Source organism: Theropithecus gelada, chromosome 1, assembly GCF_003255815.1.
Source record: "Theropithecus gelada isolate Dixy chromosome 1, Tgel_1.0, whole genome shotgun sequence".
Lineage (NCBI taxonomy): Eukaryota > Metazoa > Chordata > Mammalia > Primates > Cercopithecidae > Theropithecus > Theropithecus gelada.
In genome coordinates, this window is record NC_037668.1 from 98,033,549 (window position 1) to 98,050,062 (window position 16,514).

General features: G+C 33.5%; 1 protein-coding gene across 1 annotated transcript in view; it reads right to left on the reverse strand.

Moving 5' to 3' along the window:
* Nucleotides 1–16,514, reverse strand: part of LRRC40 (leucine rich repeat containing 40) — a 63,330-nt gene that overhangs the window by 24,986 nt on the left and 21,830 nt on the right. The window contains exons 4-9 of the mRNA XM_025370746.1: nt 15,687–15,816; nt 11,697–11,820; nt 9,473–9,615; nt 6,412–6,584; nt 4,342–4,429; nt 4,185–4,230 (exon numbers count right to left, since the gene is read on the reverse strand). Of these exons, the coding sequence (XP_025226531.1) occupies nt 4,185–4,230; nt 4,342–4,429; nt 6,412–6,584; nt 9,473–9,615; nt 11,697–11,820; nt 15,687–15,816 (704 nt within the window). The remainder of the gene's footprint in view (nt 1–4,184; nt 4,231–4,341; nt 4,430–6,411; nt 6,585–9,472; nt 9,616–11,696; nt 11,821–15,686; nt 15,817–16,514) is intronic.

Consider the following 16,514-nt stretch of genomic DNA (forward strand, 5'->3'; position numbering starts at 1 on the left):
TAGAAAAAAAGAGAGAAGACTCACATTACTAGAATCAGAAATGAAAGAGAGGACATTATTACTAACCTTACAAAAATGGAAAGGATAAACTATGGCAACTATATGCCAACAAATTAAATAACTCAGATAAAATGGACACATTCCTAGAAAGATGCAAACTACCGAAACTGACTCAAGAAGAAACAGACAATCTGAGTATATCTATAACATGTGAAGAGTAATAAAAAAACCTAACCACAAAGAAAAGCCCATACCTAAATAGCTTCACTGCTGAATTCTACCAAACATGCAAAAAATTAATATCAACTCTTCATAAATTCACCCAAAAAACAAAAGAGGAGGGAACATTTCCCAACTCATTTTATGATGCCATTATTAGGCTATCACCCAAACCAGGAAAAAAAAAAAAAAAAAATCACAAGAAAACAAACAGATCAAAAACTCTCAAATTCTCAACGAAACACTAAAAAACAAATCTAGCAACATTTACAAAGTATTATACACCATTACAAAGTGGGATTTAACCATGGATGCGAGTTGATTTACCATCTGAAAATCAATTAATGTAACACAGCATATTAACAGAATTTTTTAAATCACACAACCATCTCAACAGATGCAGAAAAAAAAATTGACAAAAACTCAACAACTCATTTAGGATAAACACACTGAAAAACCAGAAACAGAAGGGAACTTCCTTAACACAATAAAGGGAATCTACAAAAAACCCACAGCTAACCTAAGTTACTTAATGATGAAAAACTAGAAGCTTTCCCCCAAAGATGTCCAGTCTCAGTCCTTCTATTCAGTACTGTCCTGGAGGTAGGTCTAGCCAAGGGAATTAGGCAAGAAAAGGAATAAAAGGCATCTGGAATGGAAAGGAAGAGTAAAACTATCTCTATTTGCAAATAACATAGTCTTGTTTATAGAACATCCAAAGGAATACACCAAAAAATTATTGGAACTAATAGTTTCATCAAGGTTGCAGGGTACAAGATCAGCATTCAAAAATCATTGTATTCCTATACAGTTGCAAATAACAGCACAAAAATGGAATTAAGAAAACAATTATATGCCTAATAGCATCAAAAGGAATAAAATGCTGAGAAATAAACTTAAGAGAAGTATAAAACTTATATTCTGCAAACTATAAAACATTGTGTAAAGAAATTAAAGATCTAAAATGGAAAAATATTCCATGCTCATGAATGGAAGACTTAATATTGTTATAATAATATTCCCCAAACTGATCTACAGAAATGCATAATCTATATCTTTGTAGAAATTAACAAGTTAATTCTAAAATTCATACGGAATTGCAAGAAATCCATAATAGCCAAAGCAATCCTGAGAAAGAAGAGGAGCCCTCCTAAAGTAGGAGCCCTCAATCTTCCTAATTTGATTTCAAAACTTACTACAAAGCAATGGTAATCAAGACAGTTTGGAACTGGCACAGGTCAGACATATAGATCAATAGAATAAAACTGATGGTGGAGAAATAAACCAATACATTTATAGTCAGCTGATTTTTTACAAGAATGCCAAGACCATTCAAAGTAGAAAGAATACTCTTTCCTTTTTTCTTTTTTTTTTTTTTTTTTGAGACAGAGTCTCACTCTGTCGCCCAGGCTGGAGTTCAGTGGCGCAATCTCAGCTCACTGCAAGCTCCGCCTCCTGGGTTCATGCCATTCTCCTGCCTCAGCCTCCCAAGCAGCTGGGAATACAGGCAGCCACCACCACGCCCGGCTAATTTTTTTTTTTGTATTTTTAGTAGAGACAGGGTTTCACCGTGTTAGCCAGGATGGTCTTGATCTCCTGATATCGTGATCCGCCCGTCTTGGCCTCCCAAAGTGCTGGGATTACAGGTGTGAGCCACTGCGCCCAGCCAGAATACTCTTTTCAACAAATGGTGCTGAGAAACTGAATAGCCACATACAAAACAATGAAATTGGACTCTTACCTCACACTGCATATAAAAGTAATTCAAAATTGATCAAAGACCTAAATTGTAAAACAATGGCAGTATAAAATGTTTAGAAGTATAGGCCAAATCTTTATAACCTAGGATTTTGTAAAGCTTTCTTAGATATAAAAAAAAAAAAGAACAAAAAAAGGAAAAAACGAAAAATTGGACTTGCTCAAAATTAAAACTTTTATACTTCAAAGAACAACATCAAGAAAATGAAAAGATAACCCACAGAGAACTATAAAATATTTGCAAATCATTTATTTAACAAGGGATTTGTATCTAAAATATGTAAAGAACTCTTACAGCTCAATGATTAAAAAAAAAAAATTAAAAAACAGACAAAGAATCTGAATAGCCATTTCTCTAAAGATGCACAAATGGCTAATAAAGCACAGGAAAAGATGCTCTACATTATTACTCATCAGAAAAAATGCAAATCAAAGCCACAATGAGATGCCATTTCAGACCCAACAAGATGGCTAGAATCAGAATTAGATAAGAAATGTTGATGAGGATGTGGTGGAATCAGAACCCTCATATACTACTGGTAAGAATGTCAATTGGTGCAGTTGCTTTGGAAAACAGTTTGGCAGTTCCTCAAATGATTAAACATAGAGTTATCATATGACCGAGAAATATGTTACTCCTAGTTATATATACCCAAGAGGAATGAAAACATACATTCACACTGAAACCTGTACATGAATGTTTATTACAGCATTATCTGTAATAGCCAAAAGGTCTTTCTCATCTACTAACTCAGTCACCATCTGTTCTGTTATGCTATGGCTTAAATGTATGTGTTACCCCAAAATTCCTATGTTGAAATCTAACCACCAAGGTAACAGTATTAAGAGGTAGGGCCTTTGTAAAGTAACTAGATATTGAGGGCAGAGCCCTCATGAATGGGAATAGTGCCCTTATAAAAGAAGTCTTAGGGGGCTTTTTAGCCTCCTTTTGCAATGTGAAAGCATGAAGAAGATGCCATCTATGAGAAACAGGTCCTTACCAGACACCAAATCTGCTGGTGCTTTGATCACAGTTCTCTAGAACCATGGGCAATAAATTTGTTATTTATAAATTACAGTATAAGATATTTTGTTATAGTAGCCTAAACCAACTAAACAACTCACTTTCCAATGTCCACATGTTTATTATTTTATTTTTCCCCCATTCTCCCTATCTTTATGGAAGTATACCTTTAAAACATTTCCGTTACCAATTTTCTTTTTGTAGGGTTTCTGGAAAGAATAAAATTATATGAATGGATTCACTCTCCCATCTTTGGATAGAAACTGTCTAACAGAAATGTTTGTACATAACTGTAACTTACACTAAGTTCATCTTGGCTTTCTGTTCATGTAATTTTGATCAGTCTGACATGACATGACCTCTAACTGATTCATGACAGAATAATCAATTTGTTCTGGACGAGAAAGCATATTTGGAGAAGGAAACACTTTCCTTGATAGAAAATAAGAGTCTTAGAAAATTATTTTAATAATTTACTTGAAGGATAAAGCAGAAAAAATAGCTAAACTATGCATTTAACTTACTCATTTAATATATGTTGACTGGCAACATAGTGCTAAGCTAAGCTATGCATAACCAACAAAGTTGTGAACTAAATTAACAGCTACCACATTTAGCCATTGTGGTTTGGTGGTTTGTTACTTAGCAAAGCACTCGTACAACTATTTTTTTTGGGGTATATGACATGTTTAGTAAATTACTAAAAATTAATTTATTGTATTATTTTCACTTTTAGTACATATTCTTGCTAAATTAACATCCTGAAAAGTGTGTTTTGTCTTAATTTTTGTCAGAGTTTAGCAAAGCTGGGCAAGAAAAATAGATAATGAAATACTTGTCAATATACTTTCTAGTCAATAGAACCCATATATCCTGAAAGTCAAGTTTTACTCCTTTTTCAAAGCTGAAGTACTAAGTGCTTACTGAATCTTTCTTGTTAAATTTTCTAATTGGCAGACTTAACACAATTCAAAGAGATTACAGACAGAACATTATTATTGTAAGTTTAAAGATATTTTTATAACCTCAGCATACTTACAGACTATATGGATTTAGAATTAGCCACACCTGCCAGGATCTACTACTTCCAAATATGTATACCCAAAAGACATTTAAATTTATGTACTATTAATTCTTCACTTTTTATGAACCCTTCAAAATATAAGAGAACATTTTAAAGTACCTTTGATCTTGCTTCGTAGATATTTTAGGACTTCTTGTGTTCCTTTCTAAAAGGGTGGAGACAAAGACATTCACCAAGACATGCCTTGCAGTTTTATAGATCAACATATATGTCTGAATTTCAATTTAACAAAGAGTTGAATTCCAAATACACTTACATTTATAATTTCTCTTCGAATTGTTCTCAAAGGATTTCCTTCTAATGCCAAAAATTTCAAATGAAGATTTCCCAATGAATAGGGAAGACTATAAAAGATTAAATTGATTTCAGGGAAAGCATCAAATATACGTATACTCCAACCATAGTTAACTATAAAACAACATACGGCAAACAACGTATCACAGAATAGCCTCAAAGAAAGGCCAAGTAATGCAAACCTAAAACATTTCCCTTCAAGATAAATGCTAAACATATAAAAGAAAAATCAGATTTGTTTTCAAAATTGTCATATTGGGATTAATTTAAAAAGAATGTGAGCTATAAAACATTTGTTAAATTATAACATTTGCTAAAAAAGTAAATGTTAAACATAAATTTGAATGAATCAGTGATTCAAGATAGACATCCTGACTGATACTAAATGTTCTGATTTTGCACTTAGAGCAAGGAAACAAAATTCTAATTGAAAAAAGATGACAAATAGAAAGAAAAAGATATTTTTTGAATGCCCAATTCATGTTTCCATTCAATAAGGAAAGTCATCTTCATCTCTGGCACATTTAAAAAACCATTTATACACAAAAATTCACTATCAATAAAATCTATTAAGCATCTACAAAATATAGGGCACAGGTATATTGATAGCAAGATTCTTGTTCTCAAGTCCTCAGTTGAACACAGGAAAAGAACACATACAGGTAACTAAAATATAATAAGTATTATCTTACAATGCTAGTGGGAATATAAAATAGTACAGTCACTTTCAAAAGTGGAGTCTTTAAACATATGGTCACCATACAACTAAGCAAACACACTGCTATGCGTTTACTCAAGAGAAATGAAAATAATGTCCACCAGAAACTTGCACACAGAGGTTTACAATAGCAAAAAATCAAAAATAACTCAAATGTCCATCAACTAACTATTGAAAAGACACATGAACTGTGGTATATCTATCTCTGTACAATAGAGTAACATTCACCAATAAAAATAAAACTACTGATACATACAACCACATGAATGAATCACAAAAAACTTTGTTACATGAAAGAAGTCAGACACAAAAACTACATTCTATGTAATTCCATTTATGTGACATTCTAAAAAGGACAAAACTGTAGTAACATAGCACATCAGTGGTTGCCAGGGGTTGCGGTATGGAAAAGGAATTGACTGCAAAAGGTATGAGGAAACTTTTTAGGGAGATAGAAATGTTCTACATGGCTGTGATTATGGTTACACAAATACATACCTTTGCCAAAAATCATCAAGTTGTATGCTTGATTGGTAAATTTTATTGTATGTAAGTTACATATTAACAAATGAGTATGATATAAAAAGATAAATGCTAAACAAGTCAAGTTGCCATGAGAGTAGAGATATAGACACAGGTGAGGCTTTAAGGGGGAGAAGGGAGTAGCAGAAACCAGATTTGGACTTAAAATGAAAAACGAAATACTATTAGGCAAAAAAAAAAAAAAAAAAAAAAGCATTCTAGGGTAAAGGAATAAAACAAAGAAAGGGTTTTTATACATGGTTCCCAGTTCATTGCTGGTTGGAGGACCAGAAGCATCAAATTCTAGGAACTGTTTTAAAGAAAACAAAGAACAAAAATTCTAGGGTCCCATCATCAGAGATTCTGATTCATTAGTGTCCCAGAAACTGTATTTTTTTTTTCTCAATGTTTCTCAAATGATTCTAATACATACCCATATTTGGGAAACAGTGCTATGGCAATGCTTTTAAAGTAAATATATTCCAGCGTTCTTAGAATTTAGTTCTGGGGGTAACTAGAACTAAATTATACTCTAGTAAGAGTAATAATACTAACACTAATGATAATCTAGTTAGAGTAAGTCATAAATATGTCTGCTTCTATTATCATATCTAGCTTGCTGTTAAAGACAAAACCTAATTAATCTTTATCTGTTCATAATTACTGCTCAATCAATATTTAGTGAATTCAATTTAGAAAAAAGGAACCTCATGGTTTTCAAACAAATGTTTCAAATTATGAATTATAACCAAATACAAACACAATTTCTATTCATTTCATATTTAAACTTACCTACTAATATCATTGTTGCTTAGGTCAAGCCTTTCCAAGGACTGTAGTAGTGTAATTTCATCTGGAACAGACTTTAACTTGTTATCCCTCAGGTCTAGCACAAGAATTGAATTCAGATGTTTAAGATGTTCTGCCTCTAACATTTCAATCTGGTTTTCACCTACGTGCAATTCCTACAAAATCAAAGATGAGTTATGTGTATCTCTGTATTCAATTTTATAGTAGATAATGAAAATAAAATTGTAGGTACTCTTAATTTCAAGCAATTGAAAAACACATAGAAAAAATGCAGCTTTATAAATATCAAGATGTTTACATTTTCAATTACATTTAGGCTATCTTTCAGCTAAAGAAGAATGTCAAATGAGAAATTTTTTTTGGCAATTTAAAAATAATCAAAGGTTGAATCTGGCAGAAGCATCAAGTTTATAAAACCAAAGTAGGCTGGGTGCAGTAGCTCATGCCTGTAATCCCAGCACTTTGGGAGGCTGAGGCAGGCGGATCACAAGTTCAGGGGTTTGAGACCAGCCTGGCCAACGTGGTGAAACCCCGTCTTTACTAAAAATACAAAAAATTAGCCAGGTGTGGTGGCACATGCCTGTAGTTTCAGCTACTCAGGAGGCTAACGCAGGAGAATCGCTTGAACCCAGGTGGCAGAGGTTGCAGTGAGCAGAGATCACACCATTGCACTCTAGCCTGGATGACAGAGCAAGAACCCATCTCAAAAAAAAAAAAAAAAAAAAAAAAACCAAAGTAGAGAAATAATTTAGTAGTTACATTTAAATAATAAAAATATAAATCCAAAAACTACTTGCAAAACAAAGTTATATCAGCTTTTAAAAAAGTTATTTATATTATACAGCTGGTCCTTGAACAAGGGTTTAAACTGTGAAGGTCCACTTTTATATAAATTTTTTTCAGAAAATATATTGAAATTTTATTTTGGAGATTTGTGACAATTTGAAAAAACTTGCAAACCAACTGTGTAGCCTAAAAACACTTTTAAAAATAAAAAAAAAGTTACTATGTCATCAATGTATTTAATATATGTAGATACTAGTTTATCATTGATTACCATAAAATATATACAAATCTATTATAAAAAGTTAAAATGTATCAAAACTTACATACAACTTACAGAGAAATGTAAACAAATGTGAAGATGCAGTCATAACTACATAAAACTAGGCCAGGCACGGTGGGCTCACGCCTGTAATCCCAGCACTCCGGGAGGCCGAGGCAGGCTAATAACCTGAGGTCAGGAGTTTGAGACCAGCCTGGCCAACATGGTGAAACCCTGTCTCTACTAAAAATACAGAAATTAGCCAGGCGTGGTGGTGGGCACCTGTAATCCCAGCTACTTGGGAGGCTGAGGCAGGAGAATCACTTGAACCTGTCAGGCGGAGGTTGCTGTGAGCTGAGATTGCACCACTGTACTCCAGCCTGGATGACAGAGCAAGACTCTGCCTCAAAAAAAAAAAAAATAAATAACAATAATAAATCAGAGACTCTGCCTCAAAAAAAGAAAAACCATAACTAGATAAAATTAACTGTAGTACATACTGTACTATTATAATAATTTTGTTGCCATTTCTTGTTGGTACGGTGGTGAGCCTATGTTGTGAGCATCTACTTAAAACCTGTAGGAAGCTAATCATTTCCAGGTGAGCAGCTCACCTCTCCAGTAAATTGCGTGTCACAGTAAAAAATGATCTCTTGCAGTTCTCTTGTGTTTCTCTTGTGTTTCTCATAGTGTTTACTGCACTAGTAGCACTTCAAATAACATCATGGGATTAATATGAAGTGCTACTAGTGATGCTGAAAGTTCTCCCAAGAAGGAGTGAAAAGTCATGACATTACAAGAAAAGTCGAATTGCTTGACATATACCATAGATTGAAGTTGCTCACCATTTTAGACACAGGATTCATCTTGTAAGCAGATGATGTAAATTGTGGTATCAATACAGCATGGTACTATAAACACAGTTGATCCTTGAACAACAATAGGTTTGAACTGTACAGGTCCACTTATATATGGATTTCCCTCCACCTCTGCCATCTCTGAGACAGCAAGACTAACCCCTTCTCTTCCTCCTCCTCAGCCTACTCAACATGAGGACAATGAAAATGAAGACCTTTATGATGACTGACTTCCATTTAATTAATAGTAAACACATTTTCTCTTCCTTATGATTTTCTTAATAAGATTCTTTTCTCTAGCTTACTTTATTGTAAGAACATAGTACATAATACATATGGCATACAAACTATATGTTAATCAATTGTTTATGTTATTGGTAAGGCTTCTGGTCAACAGGAGACTACCACTAGTTTTTGGGGAGTCAAAAGCTACACACAGATTTTCAATCCATGGGGGTCAATGCCCATAACATTTGCATTGTTCAAGGATCAACTGTAATCAGTTGGTTACTTAACATTTTCATTAGTGATTATTTTATATACTGATTTGCCATTAACAGAAACTACAATTATCAGATGATGAAAAATTATTCTTAATTAAAGGAAAACTTTTTCAGTTCATTTTATATGTCATCGTTCTGTTTAAAATAAACTCTTTTAACACTAGAGCTTAAAGGTATATATAAAAAAAGGCAAACCATGGCAAATTTAGAAGACAGTATTAATTCTACATACTTAAAGCCAAAAGACTGTAATTCATTTCAAACATACTTGATTATGATTAGGTAAAGGTAAGAGGTGGCACTTTATACTATAATTAGGTGCATAATCCTGGTTGGTATTCCAGGTCTCCTACTTACAATTTTAGCCTCTTTATCTACTACTTCTCCAGTTATGAACTACTGGTCAGATGAAATGGACAAATCTCTATTTTTGAAATTCTTTTTAAAAATGTATTACTAAAAATACTACTGATGTAAGTAATCATATTCAAATTCTGAAAAGTATTAACATGGGAAAAACACAGTACTTATAACTAATACATAGTCCCAATGTAAAACAACATTAGCTCCTTTAAAAAATGCATTTTAATAATTAACTTTTGGAAAAAATAGTTATTTAATAATCAACTAAATAGTACCTTCAACAGACTACAAGAAGGAAATTCTGGTAGAAAACGTAATTTATTCCTCCGCAAATACAGCAATTCTAGTGATTCCATGCCAGCCAATTCAGGAGGTATAGTTTCCAAGAGATTTGAATTACAATCCAAATGCTTCAACCCTGTAATATATATTCAGTGAAAAACAAAAATACTAGAGAAAAAAAATTAGTTTCTGATCGTATACAACTTTAAAGAATGTGTAAGAAATTGCTATGAGGACTTATGAACCTGTGCCATATAATCAAGAATATTCAAACACCATTGAATTAAATAAATGTAAATTTTTCTACATTTAATTATAATTAAAGAGAAATAGTAATATTAAAATTATTATTTAGGCCAGTTGTGCTGTAATGCCAGCACTTTGGGAGGGCCAAGGTGGGCAGATCACTTGAGTTCTGGAGTTCAAGACCAGCCTGGGCAACATAGAGTGAAACTTCGTCCCTACTAAAAATAAAAAGAAAAATTAGCTGGGCATGGTGGTACATGCCTGTAGTCCCAGCTACTTGGGAGGCTGAGGCAGGAAGAATGCTTGAGCCTGGGTGATAGAGGTTTGCACTGAGCTATGATCACGTCATTGCACCCCAGCCTGGGCAATTTAACAATAATCCAGGTCATTTTCATAATACATTTAAAAATAAAGTTCTGGTACTCTGTTAAAGTACAACTAAATGTACTCTGTGTAATAGCTTAAAAGTATCATTGTCATGGCTGAGAAACAGAAAGCATCTGGTCATAACATTGGATATTAGAAAAATTACTATAAACTCAAATGTATTTTTCAGTTGATTTATCTGTATGTTCCTACCTCTCAAGATATTTCCACTCAATTTATGCAAAGTCCATGCTGCTTATATCTTCATTCTAGATATATTTTACATTTAACTGCTCTTTATAATATCCTTATTGAAAAAAATGACAAATACAGGAAAATCTTAACTATTGGTATCCCAAGTAAAGACTCCCCTAAAATGTCAATTTGATTTAGGGCAGATTTAACTCATTTTAAAACTCCAATTTTAAACAACAAATAACTATTAATCTAAAGCAAAACAACACAATTTTAGAAATTTACCTCAAACTTATCTGCAACTGAATGCAGGCAATCATTTCTATGACTTGCTCCACAAAAGGGAGGTTTTTAAAATTGAAGAAGGCTTACAAATATCAGGAAAAAAAAAAAGACTAACCATCAACCAAGAAATAACAACAAAATAACAGTTTTTTTAATTAATCTATTTTATTTCACTTTTTTAGAGAGAGAGAAGAGGTCTCACCATGTTGCCCAGGCTTGAGTGTAGTGGATATTCAAAGGGGCAATCCCACTATTGATCAGATGGGAGTTTTGACCTGCTGTTTCTGACCTGGGTTGGTTCACCCCTCCTTAGGCAACCTGGTGGTCCCCCACTACGGGAGGTCACCATAATGATGCTGAACTTAAGTGTGGACACCCAATCGGCATAACCGCACTATGGCCCAGAACTTCCTGGGCTCAAGCGATCCTCCTGCCTCAGCCACCTGGGTAACTGGGACTACAGGCACATGCCATGGTGCCTGGTAATAACAGTTTCTTTAAACAAACAAAAAAATCACTAATGATTTTAGACTCTTAAGAATTTTATAATGAAGTATACTAATTTAAAAGGTACTAAAATGTACCTTGACTTTTTTAATCCCTTAATATTAGTTCTACAATACTTCAAGTACTGTGGTTTGATGGCAAACTTTAATAGAACGAATAAATTTTGACTTTTTTTTTTTTTTTTTAAAGATTGACAACCTGGGACCTCAGACAAAATAAGACTTATTTCTCAACATTATTACTTATGGACCATGAGGAGGCTACAGCTTTAATACAACTACATATCATAGGTAGATTCACCAGTAAGAGGGGACTAACCTCTCTATGAATGTAGAATGAATGAATGAAAGACAGTATAGCTTAGGTATATAATCCTACTACAACTAATAATCATATTTTCTTCTTTTTCATATGCCTAAGTATCTTTATGACAGTATTTCTTTAGGCAGTTGATACATAATAACGGTCTGGAGAAAATCTGACCCATTGCTATTGTTCACATTTACCACTATAAAAATCTACTACTTTAGTTCTCTGTAACTATATTAAAAATTACTTTCTAAATGTCAGTTGCATCAACTTCAAATTTATGTATTATATAAAACAGAAAATACTTACTTTTCATTCTATTTATTTCTGCTGGTAAACTCTTCAGTTGATTACTAGAAAGATTGAGTCTCACCAGACTGGACAGAGAAGAAAAACTAGCAGGAACAGTTGTAAGACGATTGTTTGAAAGATCCTTTAAAAAGAGAAAGACAAAATAAATGAATAAACAAGTAAAAAAATAAATAAATAATGCTCTAAAAAGGATTTCAAATTTTTGAAGGAATTACAACATAAAAAAGACTACTTAAGATGTGATAAGTTTTGTAACCCTCATTCACTGAAAATTTCACAGATCATCATTCATTTCAAGATTCTTTTTCAATATCTGCAGGCCCACTATATGTTCATCAATGGTACTAGACAGGATATAAATGAATTCTAACTTCAAAACTATTTTACATAACAGATTCTGTTAAAACTAGGTCATGTCATATTATGCATCATATTTTCAATGCAAAAATTCATGTATTCATCCAATATTTATGGAGTGCCCAAGAAGAATTAGACATATTATTAATAGACTGTCATGTGAAATGAAAAACATCTTTGCAAGAAAGAAAAATTCCTGAGAAAAGGAAAAATAAGGCTGAAAAAATGGTCATTCAAATTTTTGAGGGAAAAAAAATATTTTCTGTTGGTTCTTCTGCTGACCTCAGCAAGTCAGCTCTGACTGGTACTAGAAGTCTACCCTCTACTCTTCATTCACTCAAGATTGCTTAAATAATCGCTATACCTCAATGTTTCTTTAAACAAAGTGTTCTTTAAACAAAGTGTTCTTTAACAAAGTGTTAAGTAGTATCAATGGCAACAATGAATAAGAAAAAATGGTTTTCCTTTAAAGAACGGAAAACCATTCTCTGAAGATTTTCATGTTAATATAACATTAAATAATCTAACACTAAACAATTCATTTAATCTAACAGTAACATTTTGTAACTCTGAAGAAACCAAGAAGATAGAAAAAGGTAAAAATACTGGATCAAATCTTTTTTTAAAAACATACTGCTATAATTATTTTATAATAACAATATATTACCATCATCTACAACAGACAACATATTCTACAATTCTAATACTAAAAACTCTAAGAATCAAAAGATTGCTAATAAATAAATATTTTATAATATGAAAAGTTAGTAACACTAAATGCAATGTGGTATCCTGCATTGGACTCTGAAACAAAAACAAGGACATTAGTGGAAAAACTGGGAAAATCTAAATAAAGTCTGCAGTTTAATTAGTATTGTACCAATGTGAACATTTGAGTGTTCCTGTGGTTATATCAAATATTAACATTACAGAAAGTTGGAGGTAGGGTATATGAGAACTCTTTTACTATATTTGCTTTTCTATAAACCTAAAATTATTCCAAAATAAAAAGCCTAAGACAATTATTAACAAAAAACTTAATTCAGAAATTTTCAAAGCATTTTTAAAAACCCAAATAATTCTAATAAACTCCCTTGTAAATTCTAAATAAAATTACTAATAAAGTTAAATAATTACTGCAGTTAGTAATTGCTTGATATAAAACATAAATACACTGTATATAAATTAATCCATATTTATGCCAAGTCATTCCTTTAGCAAATATTTAATTAGTTGCATTGTGCTAAGCAGTTTTTATATAAGTTATTACTTATATTACTAGTATATATTAGTAATATTACTAGTTTAAATTATAGGTGTTTAATCTGTTTTAATATATCGTTGCTCACATTTATGGTTTGACACTGAGTCCGTAGAACACAATTCTGAAATGAAACATCTTTTCATTATGCAAATGAGCCTCTGGGAACATGTAAGGTGGATAGAAGAAATTTTATTTATTTTAAATTTTCCTTTCAGTTCTCAACTCCAAATGGACTCTTTTAAAACAACTGCTACCTTTTACCACCAATTTTTATAAGAAAATCTGATGGCTTCTTCCTTTGCCATTCATTTTATCTACCTACGCCTTTTACTTTCCAAACCTTATTTCCGATCTGATCATATGGAAAGACAAGAAGACATTGAAGGAATGGTTGAGAAGAGTATATGTTTTGACTTTTAAACACTAGAGAAAATGATGGGAAATATCAAGGAGGATGCACACACAACAAAAATAGAAAAGGAGTAATTTCTTCCTTTAATGAAAAGCAAGCTAAAATGACAGGAGTTTTCCAAAACATGTAAAAGGGAAAAGAATAACAATGCAATATGAATTAACTATGTGGAGTAGATATTATTTTTTTTTTTTTTTTTTTTTTTTTTTTTTTTTTGAGACGGAGTCTCACTCTGTCGCCCAGGCTGGAGTGCAGTGGCCCAATCTCGGCTCACTGCAAGTTCCGCCTCCCGGGTTCACGCCATTCTCCTGCCTCAGCCTCCTGAGTAGCTGGGACTACAGGCGCCCGCCACCACGCCCGGCTAGTTTTTTGTGTGTGTTTTTAGTAGATCCGGGGTTTCACCATGTTAGCCAGGATAGTCTTGATCTCCTGACCTCGTGATCCACCCGCCTCGGCCTCCCAAAGTGCTGGGATTACAGGCTTGAGCCACCGCGCCCGGCCGTAGATATTATATATTAGTATATTTGATTTAATACAGCTAAAGTCTTTCAGATGGTATAGCCTACAGTGGAATCTTATTCCTTTGGTGGTAAAATGGAAAAAAAAAGAGATGGATACACTTTGGAGTCAAATTGACTTATACGCAAATTCTAATTTTGTTACTTATCAGTTGCGTTACTTTTGACAAATTTCCTTTTCTCTGTCTCTTTCTTTCTTCCTTTCTCTCTCTTTTTCTTTCCTCTCTCTCTTTTTTTGAGACAGGGCCTCCTGTCACCCATGCTGGAGTGCAGTGGCTCAATCATGGCTCACTAAAGCCTCAACCTCCCTGCCTCAGCCTCCTGAGTAGCTGAGACTTATAGGCATGTGCCACCACACCTGGATAATTTTTGTATTTTTTGTAGAGACAGGGTTTTGCCATGTTTTCCAGGCTGGTCTCGAACTCCTGGACTCAAAAAATCCACTTTGGCTTCCCAAAGTGATGGAATTACAGGCACGAACTACCACGCCCAGCTCCAAATTTCCTTTTTATCAGCTTCACTTTCTTATTGTATTAGGGGATAAAACTGCTTACCTTGCCATATGTAATGCTCAAAGATAAATGTCTATTGCTTTTATTATTCTTAATAATACCACTAGGCCAGCAGTGGTGGCTCAAGCCTGATTAATGCTGGAACTTTGGGAGGCTGAGGTGGGTGGATCATTCGAGGTCAGGAGTTTGAGATCAGCCTGGCCAACATGGTGAAACCCCATCTCTACTAAAAATACAAAAATTAGCCAGGCAGTAGTGGTACATGCCTGTAATCTCAGCTACTCGGGAGGCTGAGGCAGGAGAATCACTTGAACCTGGGAGGTGGAGGTTGCAGTGAGCGAGATCCCGCCACTGCACTCCAGTCTGGGTGATAAAGTGAGACCCTGTCCCCCCAAAATAAAATAATAACAATATATGACTAAAATAATATTTGTATTGCTTTATGGTTATCTCTGTTTAAGATAAGCGAAACAATAGAATTAAAATTTTGCCAGGAAGTGTGGCCATTTTGAAAAGTAGAGAAGACGGACCTTCAGTGAATTACCTGGGCATCTGGAATGCAGAAGGGCCACAGGTTATATAAAGAAGGAAATGGAAATGGGCATAGAAAAGAGAATTGGTATATGCCAAAGACAACTTTCCTCTATTCTGCTACGCTGTAAAGCCTCTGGATAACAAAGTAATCTTCATTGCACCCTTCCCAAAATCTTCCTAAATTTAAACTTAAAGTTGATTTCATAATACAGGAAAACCAAATTTACAATGACAAATTTAGCTATCTAATTGAAATGCACATTTCTGATAATCTAATCACAAAATCAGTTTTCCATGTTCCCACAGTTTCAATCATATATCTAATTTCTCAGCCTGATGAAAAATCCCACCAGCCCAGAATTATATAAAAATTGGAAAATCACAACTTACTAAATCTTCTAAATTGGAAAGTTGTTCAAATCCCTCTGATATGCAGGTTAATTCATTATGCTGGAGATACAGGCACTTCAGATTTCTTAGGTTTGTAATTTCTTCAGGGAGTATTTTCAGTTTGTTATGGCTATTGGTTGATAAAATAAATGATGAATAATTTAGTGGTAATACAATAAATATTTATCAAAGACATTTCTTGCTAACCAATGACACTGGACTCACAAAAATCAAATATAGTTACTAATTTTAAGTACTTATCAAAATTCATATCCAAAAATATGTACTCATTACAATAATAGTAATCTAAAGTAACCACATTGGGGTTTCAAAGAAAAATAACATAAGAAATAAAGGCTTTTAACCAAACGTAAATAATTTGTGATGTTTTGATTGCATGCCTATAATCAACTCTTGATGTGACATGCAATATGATAGGACATACTAGACTCTTAATTTGTTACACTGTGATATGCTTTGATTGTGTTCCCACGCAAATTTCATCTTGAATTGTACTCCCATAATTCCCACGTGTTGTGAGAGGGAGCCGGTGGGAGACAATATGAATCATGGGGGCGGTTTCCCCCATACTGTTCTCGTGGTAGTGAATAAGTCTCACAAGATCTGATGGTTTTATCAGGGGTTTCCAATTTTGCATCTTCCTCATTTTTCTCCTGCCGCTGCCATGTAAGAAGTGCCTTTTGCCTCCCACCATGATTCTGAGGCATTCCCAGCCATGTGGAACTGTAAGTCCAATTAAATCTCTTTTCTTCCCAGTCTCGGGTATGTCTTTATCAGCAGCATGAAAACGGACTAATACATACTATA